This window comes from Erigeron canadensis, chromosome 8, assembly GCF_010389155.1.
Source record: "Erigeron canadensis isolate Cc75 chromosome 8, C_canadensis_v1, whole genome shotgun sequence".
NCBI lineage: Eukaryota > Viridiplantae > Streptophyta > Magnoliopsida > Asterales > Asteraceae > Erigeron > Erigeron canadensis.
Window position 1 is genome coordinate 24,230,755 of NC_057768.1, and position 18,581 is coordinate 24,249,335.

At 31.1% G+C, this 18,581-nt stretch overlaps 1 protein-coding gene across 1 annotated transcript; it reads left to right on the plus strand.

Moving 5' to 3' along the window:
- Positions 1–789: 789 nt before the first annotated feature.
- On the plus strand, positions 790–6,950 carry LOC122579179 (galactokinase). Its single transcript, XM_043751292.1, has 13 exons — positions 790–1,037; positions 2,279–2,463; positions 2,558–2,604; positions 2,744–2,838; positions 2,973–3,055; positions 3,182–3,250; positions 3,345–3,530; positions 3,691–3,825; positions 4,516–4,650; positions 5,358–5,428; positions 5,527–5,604; positions 5,778–5,919; positions 6,617–6,950. Exons 1-13 carry the CDS (start codon positions 872–874, stop codon positions 6,725–6,727), a joined length of 1,503 nt encoding a protein of 500 aa, XP_043607227.1. The 5' UTR covers positions 790–871; the 3' UTR covers positions 6,728–6,950.
- Positions 6,951–18,581: the final 11,631 nt, after the last annotated feature.

Consider the following 18,581-nt stretch of genomic DNA (forward strand, 5'->3'; position numbering starts at 1 on the left):
TCTTTTTCGGTATAACAGAAGAAGAAAATAAGTGAATGTCTTTCATGAAAAAAACAAGAACATCAAGGAGCTTCATCTTATACCAATCCTAATAGTTCACCATCTTTGTCATCCATTTGAAAAAGAGCAATGATAAATGTACCACAATTTTTGATTTATGTACCACAATGTACAAGTTTTATAACTGACTGTACAAGTCAGTAATGTATACTGATGGTACATGTATCAAATCTTTTGGTACAGATATCACCTTCCTTTGAAAAATGATTATTAAAACTAAATTAACTATTAAACATAATAATTAGAGAATTCGAAAATAAAGCTTCTATTATTATTTTGCCACATGTTTTCTTAAACGTTTTCGAAGTTGTTTTATCATACAAAAATGACAAATTAACATAACTCATATATTTTAAAAATCAATTTAAAATGATTTTACTAATTATGTTTCTTAATTTTATATGTGGATTCTTCTCCATATTATGTTTAGGCTAACTTTTAAACATATAAATAAAGATTTCTTTTTATATTGTCAGATAGATAGATTAGATAGATAAAAAGTTTTAACATAATGAAAAAAAAAAAAAAAGAAGAGTATATAAACTTTTTGTAACTAGAGTCATGAAATATCCACGTGGCTGACTGGATAATTACAAATCGCTACAAGTAATTTTGAAAATTGATCAACTACGAGTGTAAGTATCCCTTTTATATCTATCCACAATAATAATTCCATTCCATATATTATATATTTATATATATATATATTCACGAATTTTCGGTGATCCTTTTTTCCACTTATATATAACTATTTTATTACTACTATTTACATACAAACAGCGTTAATCAATCAATATCATCATCATCATCAATGGCGGAGAAACATGAAGATCTGCCGGTTCCAACACACTCAAAACTTGAAGAAGTTTATGGCAGTGGATCACAGCTTGAAGAAGCTGAGCTTCGTTTTTCTGTTCTCAATTCAAAATTCAAACAATTCTTTGGCCATCTTCCTCATGTTTATTCTCGCGCTCCAGGTTATTTTTCTTAAACTTTTACTCATGACTCATATATATATCTATATATATATACATATATATATTTTACTGTATGTATATTTAGTAGTAATGTTGATCAGGTAAATTTTTAATAATAATAATAATAATAATAATAATAATAATAATAATCATATTAGTATGAATTATATTCAGATTAGTTACATTGAATTGAAGTTTGTTACAACTAATGCTACTAAAAATCAGGGAATATTTGATATCAAGTTATTTTTATTTTTGTTTTTTTTTTTATAATCTTTTTTGTTATTTACTTTGGTTATTGTAAAACAACTAACAAAATCTTGACCCTTAGATCATAATAAAATTTGATCATGATAAAATTGATGCACGAAGATTCACACAGCACAAATGTAAATATTGATGCACGCTGATTTTCATGATGCATGTTGATTTTAGAAACCTATAGTTTTATTTGTTTTACTTTAATATGCTTGTTTTGTTTTAACTAAAACCTTTAAATAAAAGGGTTTTGAGTTTGACAAAAGTTAAGATCTTAGAGCTTTTTTTGAGAAAAAGAGAGGAATAAGGAATCAAATCATTAAAAATAAAGTATAGAATAAGAATCAAATGTACTTTCTGAATATGTTCATATATATTTGATTGATTTTTCATCATGTTTTTGGAAAACCTTTTAAGAGCTATAGTTTGTGTAATTTTTATTTTTTTTTATTGTTATAATTGCAAATTATTGATGTTGCCTGATATATTTGGAGCAAAGACCTTTTATTAGACATCTTAAGACTGTAATATATAGATTTTCAACTTTTATTCATCATCATGAATTTTTAGAGGATTCAAATAAAATTTTGAAATTAAGTCGCAATCTGTAATTTAGATCCAGAACTTTGTATATATGCGGAATCGTGATCAAATAAAGAGGATTTTTGGTAAAAATGATAACTGTGAGTTGAAGTTTTGTATTCATTGAAATTTGAATCAATGTCTTCTCATGCCATTTGGAGAATCTCACATTGCAAGTTTTTTGGAACCTAAACTTACCAAATTTGACTTTTGCGACTGTCATATGATCAGCTTCGGATAAACATGGTGATACAAAGTTTATTGGTTGTGCCGACTAGGCATGCACTAATGGTGACGAAGTTTAGCTTTAAAATTGTGTTGAGTTTGACCTTTATATTCATGCATTTTTATCCGTATTTTTCATGAGCTTAATCTTTTGTAACATTGTTGTTGGAATTTAGGAAGAGTGAATTTGATTGGGGAGCATATTGACTATGAGGGTTATTCAGTGTTGCCCATGGCCATTAGGCAAGATACAATAGTAGCAATTAGAAAGCGGGATGCAGGGGAATCTGAAAAGCTTCTTAGGATTGCAAACGTCAATGACAAGTACACAATGTGTACATATCCTGTTGATCCCGACCAGGTAAATGGCCAATTTTTGCTGCAAGATAGAATTTCTTCTTGTAATTGCTCGATTTGGAAAAGAATTTTATTGTACCAGCCTCATACTTTTGCAGGAGATTGACCTGAAGAATCATCGATGGGGACACTATTTTATCTGTGGGTGAGTAATATACAAATTCTGCTGAATGTTCTTAACTAATGTGATGATACGACAACAATAAGCATTAAAAGTTTTCCTATGTGACGGGTTAATGATTAATTTCATATATTCAAGAAAATTATGCTCTTACGTTATGCAGATACAAAGGTTTCTATGAATATGCTAAATCGGGAGGGATAGATGTCGGTTCACCAGTTGGACTTGATGTGATGATTGATGGAACAGTTCCTACAGGTTAGATACTTGGATCTATGTTCACTTACCTTTAAATTTATGTTGTCTGTTAGAAGTGAAGGTTCAAGGTTTCTCTTTTAGCATTGAACGAGAACCCCTTCTTGTTTTGTTTGATCTTTTTCTTGCCTATACAGGATCTGGGTTGTCAAGCTCTGCAGCATTTGTGTGCTCTTCAACAATTGCCATAATGGCTGCCCTCGACGTCAATATTTCCAAGGTATTCTCATCTTCTATAAGTTTTTTGATATTATCATTTATTCAATTTGACAATATTATTGAACTCTTTCTGTTGTATGCAAAAAAATTTACGTTTTATGACAGTTGTTTATTTGTGCGGTTACAGAAAGAACTTGCTCAACTAACATGCGTGTGCGAAAGACACATTGGGACTCAATCTGGTGGAATGGACCAGGTACCCTATTTGCCAAATGTTACGTTTTATAAAAGTTCCCTATTTAGTTAGCCTATATATTTCATTACTTATATGTTAGTGTTTACTGAATTAGGCAATATCCATCATGGCCAAAACTGGGTTTGCTGAACTCATAGATTTCAACCCAATTCGTGCAACTGATGTGCAACTTCCAGCTGGCGGATCTTTTGTGATTGCCCATTCATTGGCTGAATCTCAAAAAGCAGTAACTGCTGCAACCAACTACAATAACCGAGTTGTAGAATGTCGATTAGCTTCTGTAAGTAATAAAGAATTTGCTTTGTATCTGTTTTCTTATTTGTAGAATTGTAGTTTAGGTCAACCAAAGTTTTTTCGTAATAGATTAATAGGTAGCTTCTATCGGGTTTAAAATCATTGGATCGTCCTTTAAGTATCATTGCATCTTGAAAACTCTTCAGATTGTACTTGGCATCAAACTTGGAATGGATCCCGAAGAGGCGATATCAAAAGTGAAAACACTTTCCGATGTGGAAGGTTTATGTGTATCTTTTGCAGGCACTCACGGGTCTTCTGATCCTACCCTTGCTGTTAAGGTATATTATCTTTTAATTCTTCTCTATAATGGAAAACATGGTGTGTGCTTTGGTTATTTGATGTATCATCTAGTAGAGGTGTAACTTTTGACTCAATTACTTATGAATGGGTTGATTGGTTGAAGTAAAATGACATAGATTAGTTAGAACGAGAGAGGGTTGAAAGTTTCCTAAAATGTAAATGCATTCGGTCTTCTAAGTTATTATAGTTGGACATTGTTTTGACATGTGCTAAGAGCCTACGATCAACTGTTTTGACTTAAACTCTTTTTGACATATCACCAAAAATTTTGCCACTTATGTGGACATGTTGCTAATGATTGTACTACTTGAACAGTAAGTGATGCATAGTTTTGCCTGGATTTGTTAGAATGATTTGGTTTTTAAAAAAAATGGGTAATGGGGGAACCCTAGCCCCGGTACCACAATTGGATACCCATTCACTCACCCATATGAGCCATATATGATGCCGATACAATACCTCAATCCTCACCCACATGATCTTGGCACCCCGAAAGATCGAACCCGCGTCTTTAGAACTTCACATGTGGGCCTAGGCTTCATTGGTAACGGGTACCTTAAAAGAATTGTTTTTTGTGCCAAGCGGGGATCGAACTCGGGACCTGAGGTCACCAAGTGCTTTTTGTAATTGTTCATAATTCTCTAAAAGTTTTACTGCTGCATCTACAGGAGTATCTCAAAGAAGAGCCATATACAGCTGAAGAAATTGAGAAACTCACTTCTAAAAGCTTGAATCTGATATTCGCTGACTCAGCATCTTCACTGGATGTGCTAAAAGCTGCCAAGCATTACAAATTGTTCCAGGTAATTTTTTTATCTGACCTAAAGAGTGTTTGTTATAAAGATTGTATGCAATTACTCTTTTAACCTGTTTTCCCGTCCATCTACTCTCTTATTTATATATTGTTTTGTCTAAACACTTGTAAATTTACTATATGTACTCGTATTGCTGGTCATTTGTGCTGTTATTTTCATTAATATATTACTACCAAACCACCAGCCCTCAACATATGTTATTTTGAATTGCTTTCATAACTTGCCTCTGGCTCCATGATAATCTACCCTTATGTGGGCGGGGTATATATAATCTGTACAATATTTTTCTTCTAACTCTATAGTTAGAGGTGGCAAAACAGGTGGCTCGGGCAGGTTGGGGAATGAGCCTGAATGGGTAAATAATTAACGTTTTAACTTTTAAGTATGATAGTTATTTTACTACAATTTTGAAGAAATAATTTATGTGGTTCTACACACTAAGATACTTAGGACGACTTTTGACCCAGTTAACTAATTTCCTGTATAGCCAAACCCTAATATAATTTGACTCATTTATAAGTAATAGGGTACAAATTTCCATCTCCATCTGCACGAAAGTGCTATTTATCATTAATTCTTTACCTGTCTTACAATCAATTCACATGGGTTACTACTTGGTACCACCATTTCTTTACCTATATGTGAATATCGTTATGATGTGCTTTTTCTGCACGTTTTTACATCTGTGTTATCAGAGAGCCTTTCACGTGTATTCTGAAGCGAAGCGAGTATATGCTTTCAAGGATGCGGTATCATCAAATATCGAGTGAGTCTAACTATTTTCTAGGATCCAGTATTTATAGAAAACACGTTCATGTCCGTTTGAAGTCCAGAGTTTAATTAACTTTGGAAGCCTTTTTGCAGTGAGGAGGAAAAGCTGAAGAAGCTTGGTGATCTTATGAATGATAGCCACTATAGTTGCAGTGTTCTATTTGAGTGCAGGTATACATCTACCATCTACACAAACATATACATACATGTATCTTTGTCACTTTGTGTATGTATTGATTTTACACATAACACCTGGTTTGACTACTCGTAAACTTAATAAAGTAGTGCAAGTGTACAAGATAGCTTGTCAGATGAATCTTATTCTGTGTGTACCTTTGGAATAGCTGTCCGGAGCTAGAAGAATTGGTGAGTATTTGTAAAGGTAATGGAGCACTCGGAGCTAGGCTTACTGGAGCCGGATGGGGTGGATGTGCAGTTGCTTTGGTTAAAGAAAGCATTGTCCCACAATTCATTCTAAATTTAAAGGTTGCTTTTCCCCTCTTTCAGTCACTAGTACTAATTCATATACAGAACAACTGACTTATTTTAATCATCTTATTTTGCTTTTTGTTTAAATCTTGCCTAAACCACATGAACGCAATCTTAGCAAAAATAAACAGTTGTGCGCTAATGGTTTGAATGCCAGGAGGCAATTTCATTCCTTTTATGTTTACTTGGCTTGATTTGGTTCATGTCATATCTCAAATGGGTCAAATGGTTAAATATAGAACTTGGGGAAACGGGTCAAGCAACAGGTGTAAAGCTGCTCAAAGTTTATTTTTGAACTAGTATGGCATTTTAAAAGTTTATCATTACAAAATTTAGACTAGTATTGAAATAATTCTACTTTTGGATTTATCGTTAAGGCATTAGTTATCTAGCAAAAAAGATTGATAGTATGAGAAAACGTGTTAGCTGCTATGCTAACCCTGACTTGTCCCATTTCAACCCATCCGAGGAAATGACATGCTTTTAATCAAACGCGTTTTGACCCATTACCCAACCCATACAGCCATTCAACCAACTCACCTTGCAACACCTACTCTAGGCGGAGCTATATTGACAGGTGGCATTTGTTACTTTCAATTTCTACACAATATTATTTACAGGTGGCATTTTCTTAGTTTCAAAAGTTGATCACTTGTTCATGCTAATGAGTAGGTTTAAATTCTTCTTCTTTCAGGAGCAATTTTATCAATCTAGGATTGACAATGGGACAATTAACAAGAGTGATCTCGGTCTCTATGTGTTTGCGTCAAAGCCATCGAGTGGAGCAGCCATCTTCAAGTTTTAGTTTGAATCCCTCCCTCTTGTACTTCTATTAGATTATTTGTGAAATATTTATATGCACTCGGTCTCTTTCGATTTATTTATAGACAATGATCAGGTGATCCCTCTTTATTTTTAGGGTATAGAGTAATGTCTCTCAGAAAATAAGTTTCTTAAATTTGTATAGAAACATTTCAAAAATGTGAATTATTTGTCGAGCAAAGTTAAAGATAACGTAGTTCTCTCAATTTTGATTCTCTAGTAGAGTTAGGGGCTACCTCAACATTTTTTGCAAATTTAAAATGTTTATCAAATTACAAGAGCTCATTTCCTGACCGGAATACCTACAACAACCACCTCTTACTTTCTTTTTTCGAGCTATAACAAGCCGCTAAAAAGCTCGACAATTAGCTACTCATGTTTTCACGGAGCCAGAAGAATTGAATTGTTCCCCAGTACTCATGTTCTTACTAGAACCAGCAGGATTGAATTGTTTGTTCCCCAGTATTGAACCAGTCATAACGCCCGTGATTATAAGTGATTATAAGTCATTCGAGGGTAATTCCAAGCTCAGAGATATGCCAGAGGAAAAACTTACTCGATGCTTGTAATTCTGCAATTTGAATACCAATAAAGATGAGGAATTTGGACACAAACAAATATGATAACTGTAGCATTGCTTTGAAGAAAACCCTAAGTGTAGTCTTTTGAAATCAACAAAATGGTGCTGTAAACTCCAGTTTATATCAAAACGGAAACTTGTTTGCACATCAAGATGCTTATAAGAAGAGAAATTTGGACAAATTTGATTTAGCCAAGTTGTTTGATGATAATAACGCAAAAAGATACTCAAACCAATGATTCTCCTCTAAATGTAATAGAGATCCTTTTCTTTTGCTAGTATGTAGCCGCCAGCCAGGAGTGCATCTTCATAGCAGGGTGAAAACGAACATAGGATCTTTAAGGTTGTTTCTGTTAAAATTTTGGTTAGGAAAACAAAAAGGAATCGAGTCGTTTTATATTATCAATAGATAAATTGAAATGAGCACGAATTTTATTTGTTCAGATTACTCAAGAAAGACAGTCTTTGACTCAGTTTTTAAATTTGCATATCCGACCATTAAGCTATAAGCCTTACTCTAAATTTACTCTGTGTTTTACTACTTTACTTTATTGAAATAAACAAATAACTTATAATAAAAATGGTAGTATTAAAGGATAATAGTGTTATTTAAACATATAAAAAGTTGGTTTCCTTCTATTTTATTTTTTTAAATATATTTATATCGTTGAAGTCAGTTTCAACTTCTCTATCTTAATGACTTAATATTTATAAATATGTGACTTATATAAAAAAGTATCGCAGCTTTGGATACATCGAGGTATAAGAAAAAAAGATTTTTAGAGAAGCACTAAAATTTTAATTTTATTGAACATAGGTTCGTTCGTAGGTCCTGTTTGATGATTTTTATAGTGACAACTAACACGTTATGCAACAAATGTTGTGGGTTCCTGGAAAGCCAAATATAAATTATGAACTAGATGGATGTATTTTAATGATTTTTTTATAAGATTACCTCCAATTGAGCAAGATTTTGTCGACATAATTAGTTGATATTGAGATCGAATCTTGCGCTTCTGTTTCATTTATGGTTAATATCAACATGTTCTTGTGTGCTAGTAACCTACAACAAAGATTTAACATAACTTCAATAAGCTATATAGAAAGAGTCTCTTACAGTCTTATATTCGGATAAAAATATACTTTTTTAGAATGAGTTGCATTTTTGGTCCCTGTGTTATCACACATTTTGCAAGTTTGATATAAAAATGTGAAAAGTTGCGAAACGTATCCCTGTCATATCACACCTGTTGCAATTTTGGTTCAAAAGTAACGTCTCGTTAGAATTCAGCCGTTAATACCCCCATATGCTTGTCACATGGGTGGTAGTTTCGTCCATTTATCGCTCATAGGACCAGTTCTGCATATTAGTATATATATTAAAAACAAATCTTTGGTTTGCGTGTAAAGAATAGTATCGGGCCACTTTTATTTTTTTGGGCCCGGTTTCATTTTCTTAACGGGCCATTCATTTTATTTGGGTCTGTTTTTAGTTTTTTAAATTTGGGCTTGACTAACGGGCCAACTTTATTTTTATCTGGGTCCACCTTTAGTTTTTTAATTTTAGGCCGAACATATTTAGTTTGTTTTGGCCCTTATGTTTTGTTTGATCTTTTAAATTGTTTCCAAAGATGAGTTATTTTAATTGTATATTACGGAGTATCATTTTTCTTAGTTTGTTACATTTTTAAGATTATCTCATCTTATTAGACGTAAACTATTACGTTCTATATAAGTAAACTATAAGTAACAGTAGTAGGTACGCTTCAAATATATACACGTAATCATTTCCGACTATTAATTTGTATTACTTATTAATTTTAGATTTATTTTAGTTTATGATTTATATTGCCAAATTTCTTTGCTTAATAATAGCTTATTCATTAAAAGATCAATATCAACTCAGTTATTCAAACTATATAATGTTTCTGAAAACATGTTATAAATTTTACCTCGTATGAAATACAATAAATATAATGTCTCCCGGGGCAACGCCCGGGTGACATATCTCGTATATATATATATATTTTGTATACGAGTATATCTGAGTCTATGATCATCATCAACAAATACCATCAGATTAAATCAAAAACATCAATCACAGTTACATTTATTATCAAATTTAACTCACAAAATCATCCAAACTCTAAAAACCTAAAAATCAAATCTCAAAAAATAATCCAAAATATTAGCAATAAGAATTAAGCTCTAAACAAATCGGATGGAAGGTGTACTATGTGTTTTTTCTCTCAATTTGGAAAATTTTCTCACCTAGGGATTCGTACCTCTTTGTCTTGCAAAATCCATCAAAATCAATCAAAACACAATCGAAATAAACAATATGATCTCATTCTCTTGTTCCTTTTTCAATTCCGATCCAAACCATGCCTAAAAAACCTAATCAAAATTGTGAAAAAAGTGCAAATAAATCTAAAATTGTGGAAAAAGTAAAATCTGAGATCTAATTCCTCCAATTCTGAGTCATTTGTTGTAGATTCATTCGAATCTAATGTTGCTGCTACGCTATTTCCTTCAAAAACGGTGGAAAACCCTAAAATCACCAAACAACCGCCACTCGCCGCCGCTAGGGTGGCTGCCAGCCACCAGGGGGAGGCTATAGCAGCGAATGTCAATGGTGACGGGATTACTTTGATTAATTCTGACTGGAGAAACGATCTGGGGGCTGGGGGATTGAACAAAAACCCTAAAAATCCAGAAAACCCTTACCGCCCCATACTTTTTTTCCCACCACCCACGGCTGCCGCTGCTACTGTTCAGATTCCGGTCAGCCACTAGAAGGCTCCTGGTGGTGCGACTGATGGATCCCAAGTGGCTGCTGCTTCGGGTAATGTTGTGTCTTTGGGTTTAAACTTGAATGAAACACAAACCGAACACACTTCTTTTTCATAGACTCATAGATATACTCGTATACAAAATAATAATTTTTTTATTTTAGAAATGGTCCTATGAGCAATAAATGGACGAAACTACCCCCATGTGACAAGCACATGGGGGTATTAACGGCTGAATTCTAACGACACGTTATTTTTGGACCAAAATTGCAACAGGTGTGATATGACAGGGATACGTTTCGCGACTTTTCACATTTTTGTATCAAACTTGCAAAATGTGTGATAACACAAGGACCAAAAATGCAATGTGTTCAACTTTTTATGTACATTTTATCTCTTTCATATTTTGTCTTTGACTATATGAGTATTGTTATTCTAATAAGCTATGCAGAAAAAAGCAACAAATAATTCCATGGTTTTTTTAAATCCTCAATAAATACATAATCTGTATAATTAGAGATTAAACATACGATTAGCTTTTAAGATTAAAAAAATAAGGTGGTCCAAGGTAAGTTCCCTAGAGGGGGTGCATCAATGTTTAAAACGTGCCTCCTTTATTTATCGTGACTATGACTACTACTTGCAATCCAACCACATTTTGAAACGGTATTTTCGTGTTTTTATGTTGTGAAAGTTTAGAAATTCCTTATCAGTTTATTTATCTAAACTTTTAATTAATTAAACATGCTGATTACATTTTGGCTTAATCACCAGTTCACTACAACCGTTTAGCAACTTCTAACTTTGTTTTCATTATAGATTTATATCTATCTATCTATCCAACATCTATATCTACTGGATGATTAGTCTAAAGCGAAAAAATCACACAACAAAATTGATGGCGTATGAATAACATTAACTTTTAAATAAATGATCATGACTTCGAAAGTTAACACATCCAACATCTTAAATGTTATGCTGTTATAGAAGGATATTGGAAGGTGTATTTTTGTATGCCGATGGCCATTGTGGAAAAAAAAAGGAAATAATGTCCACTTTCTGAGGTACCAATGTTACGAGCGAAGAATTATTTGCTCGTTAATTTCTTACTTTTGGATAAGCACACGATGTAATTTTTTTCTTTTGCATGATGTGAGAAGTTGATTTTCTATATCATACACTTAACAATCTGAATACGTATATATAGATACATACGTAGATAAAGAAAGGTCACGTAATAAATAAAAGAATATGAGAGGACAATAATAAACAAAGTTATATTTATACTTCTGAGCTAATATCCCCCCTCAAGCGAACTGATGGAGGTCCAGTACAAAGCATGTCTCTGAAGAATTCAAACTGAGGTCTAGGAAGATTCTTCGTGAAAATATCATCCACCTGGAGCTTGGTTGGTATAAACTGAGTGTAATTTTCCTGAAGAGACTAACTCACGAATGAAGTGATAATCCAACTCAATATGTTTAACACGCTTGTGAGAAATTGGATTTTGCGTGAGAAAAAGAGCGCTGCGATTGTCGCATAAAAGAGTGAGATGTCCCGGTGGTAGAGCATGAAGCTCTTTTAAGAGATGAGTTAACCAAATGATTTCAGCCGCCGTGTTTCGTGGCAAATTAGCCCGAATCATGATTTGATGTAACTTTACTATTCGACGCCTTGCCGGTATATATAGAAATAAACTCAACCGTTCTAAAAAAATCTTAAATGTTATTAAATTTTAATAAGTGTATAACACGAGGATGATATCTCACTCTAAGAAATGATATCTCACTCTTATCTATACTATATCTGCTATTTTATAAAAAAAAAACGAGGTATTTTACCCACACGATGTGCGTCAGTTAAAAAAGTTGTTTAATATATACATAAAAAAAAACATGTCTACCAATTATCATATCAACTGGTACCGTCACTTTATGATCACAAGAGTCTATAGATGAAAAACTATATATTGTTATCCTTGTATGAATTGTGAGTCATGACGGGGTACATGAGACCAGAAGTTTTCCACCTATTTATTTTCTTTTAAATAAAATATGATTCTTTAAAGAAAAAATATACACAAACATGTTCTGAATAACTGTTTAATGCGTTAAAAACTAATTATCTAATAAATTTATTAGATTAGATAAATAAAAATTTATGTTATAAGTGGTGTTGATCATATTCATATCTATTATTAAATTATTTTTAAAATATTAAATAGTATATGTTAACTATTTTAACTTAGTAAGCATGTAAATACCATAATTTTAGATTTTGTTCTCGTATATTGAAGTCTACGTGAATATTAAATTGTTTTAAAAGTAAAAACTTGTTATATTTTAAGATATATATAAGGTTTTTAATTTAATAAAAATATAATTAATGAGGCTGATTCGGGAGTGAGGCTTGGATAGGTCTGGAAATAAGTTATGATAATTTTAGAGAGGTTTGATCACTATTGTTTTAATTATTATTTAGATTTAACCACCTCTGTTACAAGAAAATTAGTTTGAAAATCATTCAAATTCCTTTACTGAATACCCCCTATACATGAAAAATTTTATTAGAAATTACTCAATGTTATATATATATTATAAGATAGTTGAACTAATAACTTATTAAACAATCAAATCGTTCAAATTTATCACATTGATTCTCGATTATGTCATCATTTAGATTAACTACAAATTAAAAATTATAAGAATCATTATCCAAATATATTATTATGTTAGTATTTATATTAATTTGTAGAAAAACTTTCATTAATTTACACTTTTCTGTTTTCCATCAATAATTTAAACTTTTTAACCCTGAATACTTAATTTATATTTTTTTTTAGCCATCAACTTGAGAGAAGTTTTTAAAACTTACAGTAATTTAATTAATTAAAAAAAATTTGACATATGAAATATTGTCTACAAAACTTATTTCAAAACCTAATGACTTATTATCAAATATTAAATTAAATTTTTATAAATTATAAATAATAATAATAAGTTTAATACTTAATATAAACACAATTTGAAATCTAGATGCATATCTCAAACATAATAACAGATGACGATATATCATTATCCTAAACACAATAGGAATCACAGAACATGAGACGATCACAAAACAAAACACGATTTACAACAAAGGGTTACTTGAATACTTAATCCAAATCAATATGAAATTCATTTAAGATTCATTCCATCTCTCAATAAAAAAGAATACATAATTTTCTCCTTTTTTATATATTAGTTTTGCATAAAAATGTTTAAAGTTATTGTTGTCACTCAAATCAAAAGTCCTAATTATTATCAAAAGAATATAAAAACAATCATAATTGTTATTTAATTATTATAGGACGGGTGATACAAAATAAACCTATTCGGGGTCTACATCATGATCAAATACATATAATTGAATGTCAAGTACATGATCACAAGTATGCTTATATTTTAATTCTTAATTATCTTTTATAATAATATCACATTATGAGTACAACTGGTTAGATAACATTATGAATGTTTTTATATCCAAATAGTTATAACATGTGACTTGTGGAATGACTACGACAACAATTCCATCAATATAATTGAATGTCAAGTACATGATCACAAGTATGCTTATATTTTAATTCTTAATTATCTTTTATAATAATATCACATTATGAGTACAACTGGTTAGATAACATTATGACTGTTTTTATATCCAAAAAGTTATAACATGTGACTTGTGGAATGACTACGGCAACAATTCCATAAATATCTCTCGACTAATAATGTCAGTGACGAACCTATGATTATTGTACTACAACTTGACAAATATAACGACACTTAGTTGTATATCTTCAAAATTATAAGCTTTTATGACTTAAATGTATGAAGATCTAATATTAATAATGTTGTAAACCTCGTGTCAAGTGTTGGACACGGTTCTAAAATCTAGTTTCTTGCTAATTTATATCATAAGCATTTATCTTTTGAAGTTACACTCTAATTCCTTATCTTTGAAAATATATCCATTACCACCTTTACATCAACTTTTACCACTCCACACCACCACCAATAGTCTCCGCCATCATTATCTGTTGCCGACTCCGGCCACGCCAGATCACCGACACGACCACCACTAATGCATTGCGGGGATACTGTGCTGTTATAAATCATATATATGAAATTGTCTTTTTTATCTTTCAAATTGAAATTAAAAACTGATATCAACTAAAGTTAATCTAGATCATTGTTTTCATAATGTAAACATAAACACAAAGGTTAATTTGGACGTGGCTGTTATATAATAATCTGCTAACCATTGGGTAATAGCTTAGTGACTGCCAGTCGTCATTTTTCAGGAGAGGTCTTGGGTTCGAGTCTTGCCAAAGGCAAACTTGAGATAATCAAGGGATTAAAAAGTGGTTGAGATTCATCTGGACATTAGCCTAGCTGGAAGATTAGTGAGTATCAAATGATATATGGGATCAGGGATTCCCATCGAATCAATCTTTTTTTATATATAGTAACCTGCTAGACGCTAGTAGTAGTAGAACTAAATGATAACATTTGTTTAGTTACTTGTATGCAAAAGCTTATACCATAGATAAAATCATAAAAGGATAAGTATTTTATAATGTAACAAACTTTGAACGAATGTCTATAGTAGAAAATAAATAAAGTTGTGTGTATTATATGCAAACAACTCGAAAATAATGTTTATTGTATGTAAAAAAATGTATTCAACCAATTAAAATCAGACAAGTGACACCTCTATATGGTTGCCACATATGTTTTCTTACATACAATAAACATTTTTTAAAGTTGTTTATATACAATACACAAAACTTTAGTTATTTCCTACTATAGACATTCGTCCAAAGTTTGTTACATTCCAGGATACTTATCCCAATCATAAATGCAATAACATAAATGAATGTAGCTCTTGGCATATTTAGTTAGAAAATCTAAGTAGAAAATAGATATAGAGATATATATTGTATATGATATGATTAATGGGGATGGGAATGCATGGAGTCCACATCTGTAAGACACTTCAACCACAAGGGTACTTAATGGTGCTCACATCACATGGAAGCTGTTAGTTTCAACTTTCAATGAATCAAAAGTATTGGGGTACATTTTCAATTGAAAAAATTATTTTGACTTTCAATTGTCAAATTAGTTGAATATTAGTTTAAAAGCCAAAAGTCAATAAGTTATAGAAAGAACACATATCAAATAGAAAACTATATATTGCGGATCGATTACATATAAAATAACATAAAAAGAAGCTAAAACTATTAAATTGTTATATATTGTGTCGAAACCAATTCTATGTTTCTACCAAATTATTTTGTTGCTATGTGTTTTTGACTTCCAAGATCGTGTGAAGCATTTCATAGAATCCTGTGGATTTAAATAAGTGGTTTAAGCAGGCTAAAAGGGGCCATAACTTAATCCTAAAAGCAAAAGCTAGTGCTTGGTCATTTATCTTTTCCTTGCTCCTAGAAACTACTTTAGTTTTTATATATTTGATAGAATAATAGCTAATATTTATTCAATAAAATAATAATTAATATATATCCAATAATATATTCTATCATATATATATATATATATATAATTAAAAATAAATTAAATTTAATGTAAATATATTAAAATTTAAATAGTAATTGTACTATTTTAATTTTAATATACACTAAAAAATAGTTGAACTAATTACTTATTAACCAATCATACCGCTCGATTTCATCTAATTGACTCTCGCTAATGTCATCATTTAGTTTTTTACATAATTTTATTTAATTAATAAAAACCAAAAAATTAAAATAATTAATTTTACAATATGTTATTAAAAATCGATTTCTATCTACAAAGCCCGGTTTTCACATACGAACAATTCTATATTGCAGTATCTCGAGTTAAGTCGAGAAGGGTTTTAAGGTGTTAATATGTGACAAAGATGAAAAGAAAAAAAACAACACAACAAATTTCTTCCATTAATAAGTCTTTCAAATGATGAAGGAGGGTATATCCTTCCAATGTTCTTTTATTACATTAGTTTTCTTTCTATTAGCTTAACATTCTTGACATTTAAATTGAACACTTCGTATCCACTTATATCTTCAACTTTAAACTTATAAGCTTTTATGAGTTACATGTATAACGTAGTAATATCTAATATTAATAATGTCGTAAGTCTCGTGTCCAGTGTTGGACACAGGTCTAAAATCTAGTTTACAAAGAACTATATATATCTGTATATCCATGTTAAAAGACACGTAGTTTTAGAAGCGGGGAGTGTTATTTACATCACAAAAATTGATACTCTTATCACACATGTGTTTTACTATGTTATAAAAAAAAAAATCTTTAAAATGTTGTGATGCGAAAAGGTTCGCAAGATATACTTTTGGATGTTACTTGATAAAAGATCTTGATCGAGAATAGCCAAGTGCGAAGTGGATAACTGCTAAAAGCATCTAAGTAGTAAGCCCACCCAAAATGAAAAAAACAAATTACTTTGCATATATATTAGGTAAAATGTTCGATTTTTTTTTTTTTTTTTTTAGCTTGAACAAAAATCTCCATACATTTACCTATTTACAATAGTTGATGGAAAACTGATGTCATACATCCTACTTTTGTCCCCTTCAATTACTAAATCATAGTAAGTCATTGTCCATGGCTTAATAGCCTAGTGGCATTTTAGGGTGGGATAAGGGCTTGTGATCACAAGGTTATCTTATATAAGGGGTTTTCTCATATTTAACGAGTTTCCTCCTGAATTGGTGTATTGACATTATATTGCCTAGTGGGGATATGATCAGGTGGTACCTTGATGACACGATTATACTCCAGTGGTTCGTCGGTAATCCAAATTTGCCGTTCAAAAAAAAAAAACTCATAGTAAGTCATTACAAAGAAATAGAATGCAAACAGATGGCAAGCTGTGTAGCTGCGATTCTTTTTTTAATAGCAAAACTAAGATGTTTAAAACTACATTCATAGATCGTGGTGTCATAAAATTTCCGTTGGATTCTTTCAAGTAGTTCAACGGCCTTAAATAGCAAAAGAAAAAAAATATATATCAAATGCAAAAGGTATAAACACATGCTAATTGTCAAGACACACATTATCGTGTTAGGCCCACTTTACATGAATCAACTTTTAAAGTAGCTTGGCCGGCTGTGACGCTACACCCTAACCCCATAAGAAGAAAGACTCTATGTATAGTATTCGTCAATGCTAACTTTTGAACGTAGTTGTATTGTCCTTGCATAAATTTATAAGCCATAGTTTATAGCAAACATATATATATCGACAAAGTATAACAACAAAACGTAAAACAACACATAGGCGGAAGTTGATGTGCGGAAGTTGATGTGGTATTGCTATGGAGAAAATATAAATTTTATATGTAAAATTTTTGAACAAAACTATCCATGACAATATGTTATTAATTAGAAAGTTGTAGATTCAACACAATTAAACTACTATAAAGAACCCTGTCAATTTGATTATTGAACCTTCACAATATCGGGCTTAAGCCTACGAGTTAAAATTAAAACTCTTTATCTAATATCTATACTATCTTATACAAAAAAAAAATTAATACCTTATTTTTGAAAGTGTTAAAAATGTGTAATATTTTTCCTAGTATTATTTAGAACATTTTTATCTACACTATCCCGTTAACATTAATGATTAAATTACAATATCAATCTTTTATCTTTTAAAATATCTTCATTAACCTTTTACATCAATTACATTTACATTAATTATATATACCACTTGACGTCACATCTAAGGCCGACAATTTTGACACGAAACCTGTTAACACGACACGACCTGTTTTTAACAGGTTTCGTGTTTGACCTTAACAGGTTTCGTGTCTTAACAGGCCTAGACCTGTTAAGATTCGTGTCTTAACAGATCCAGACCTGTTAGGACATGTTAAGACCTGTTAAGGTTACACATATATATAATTACTAAGAATTGATTATTATAATTTGATATATGATTTTTATAAAGGTAAGATGTCTATGAACTTTTGTAATGTAAGGATTATTACCGTTATATAATAGTTGAAATTTGTAAAAGTTTTTGTATGGTTAAAGTTTTTTTTAATATTAGTCAAGAATTTTATAAAGTATATGTTAACATGTTTCTTAACAGGTGTATATGTTAATTTTTGTCTCGTGTTCGTGTTTGAAAAAAATGACACGATTAGTTAACAAGTTGTGTTCGTGTTTGACCTTAATAGGTTCGTGTTTTAACATGTCCGTGTCTTAACAGATTTCGTGTGACCTGTTATGTCAGCCTTATTCACATCCACCTCCAAAAGTCGTCCCATCACAACAACATCTTCGCCATAACTACCGGCCTACCGGTGCATTATGTGAATACCGTGTTAGTTGTGATTTATAAAAGTGTTAATTTCTTGAATAAAATCACAATACTGATGTAGTAATTATTAGC

Coding starts and splice junctions, on each gene's coding strand:
- LOC122579179 (XM_043751292.1), top strand. CDS start 872: ATGGCGGAGAAACATGAAGATCTGCCGGTTCCAACACACTCAAAACTT. Junction 3,531..3,690: donor TAGAATGTCGATTAGCTTCT/GTAAGTAATAAA, acceptor AAAACTCTTCAG/ATTGTACTTGGCATCAAACT. Junction 4,651..5,357: donor AGCATTACAAATTGTTCCAG/GTAATTTTTTTA, acceptor CTGTGTTATCAG/AGAGCCTTTCACGTGTATTC.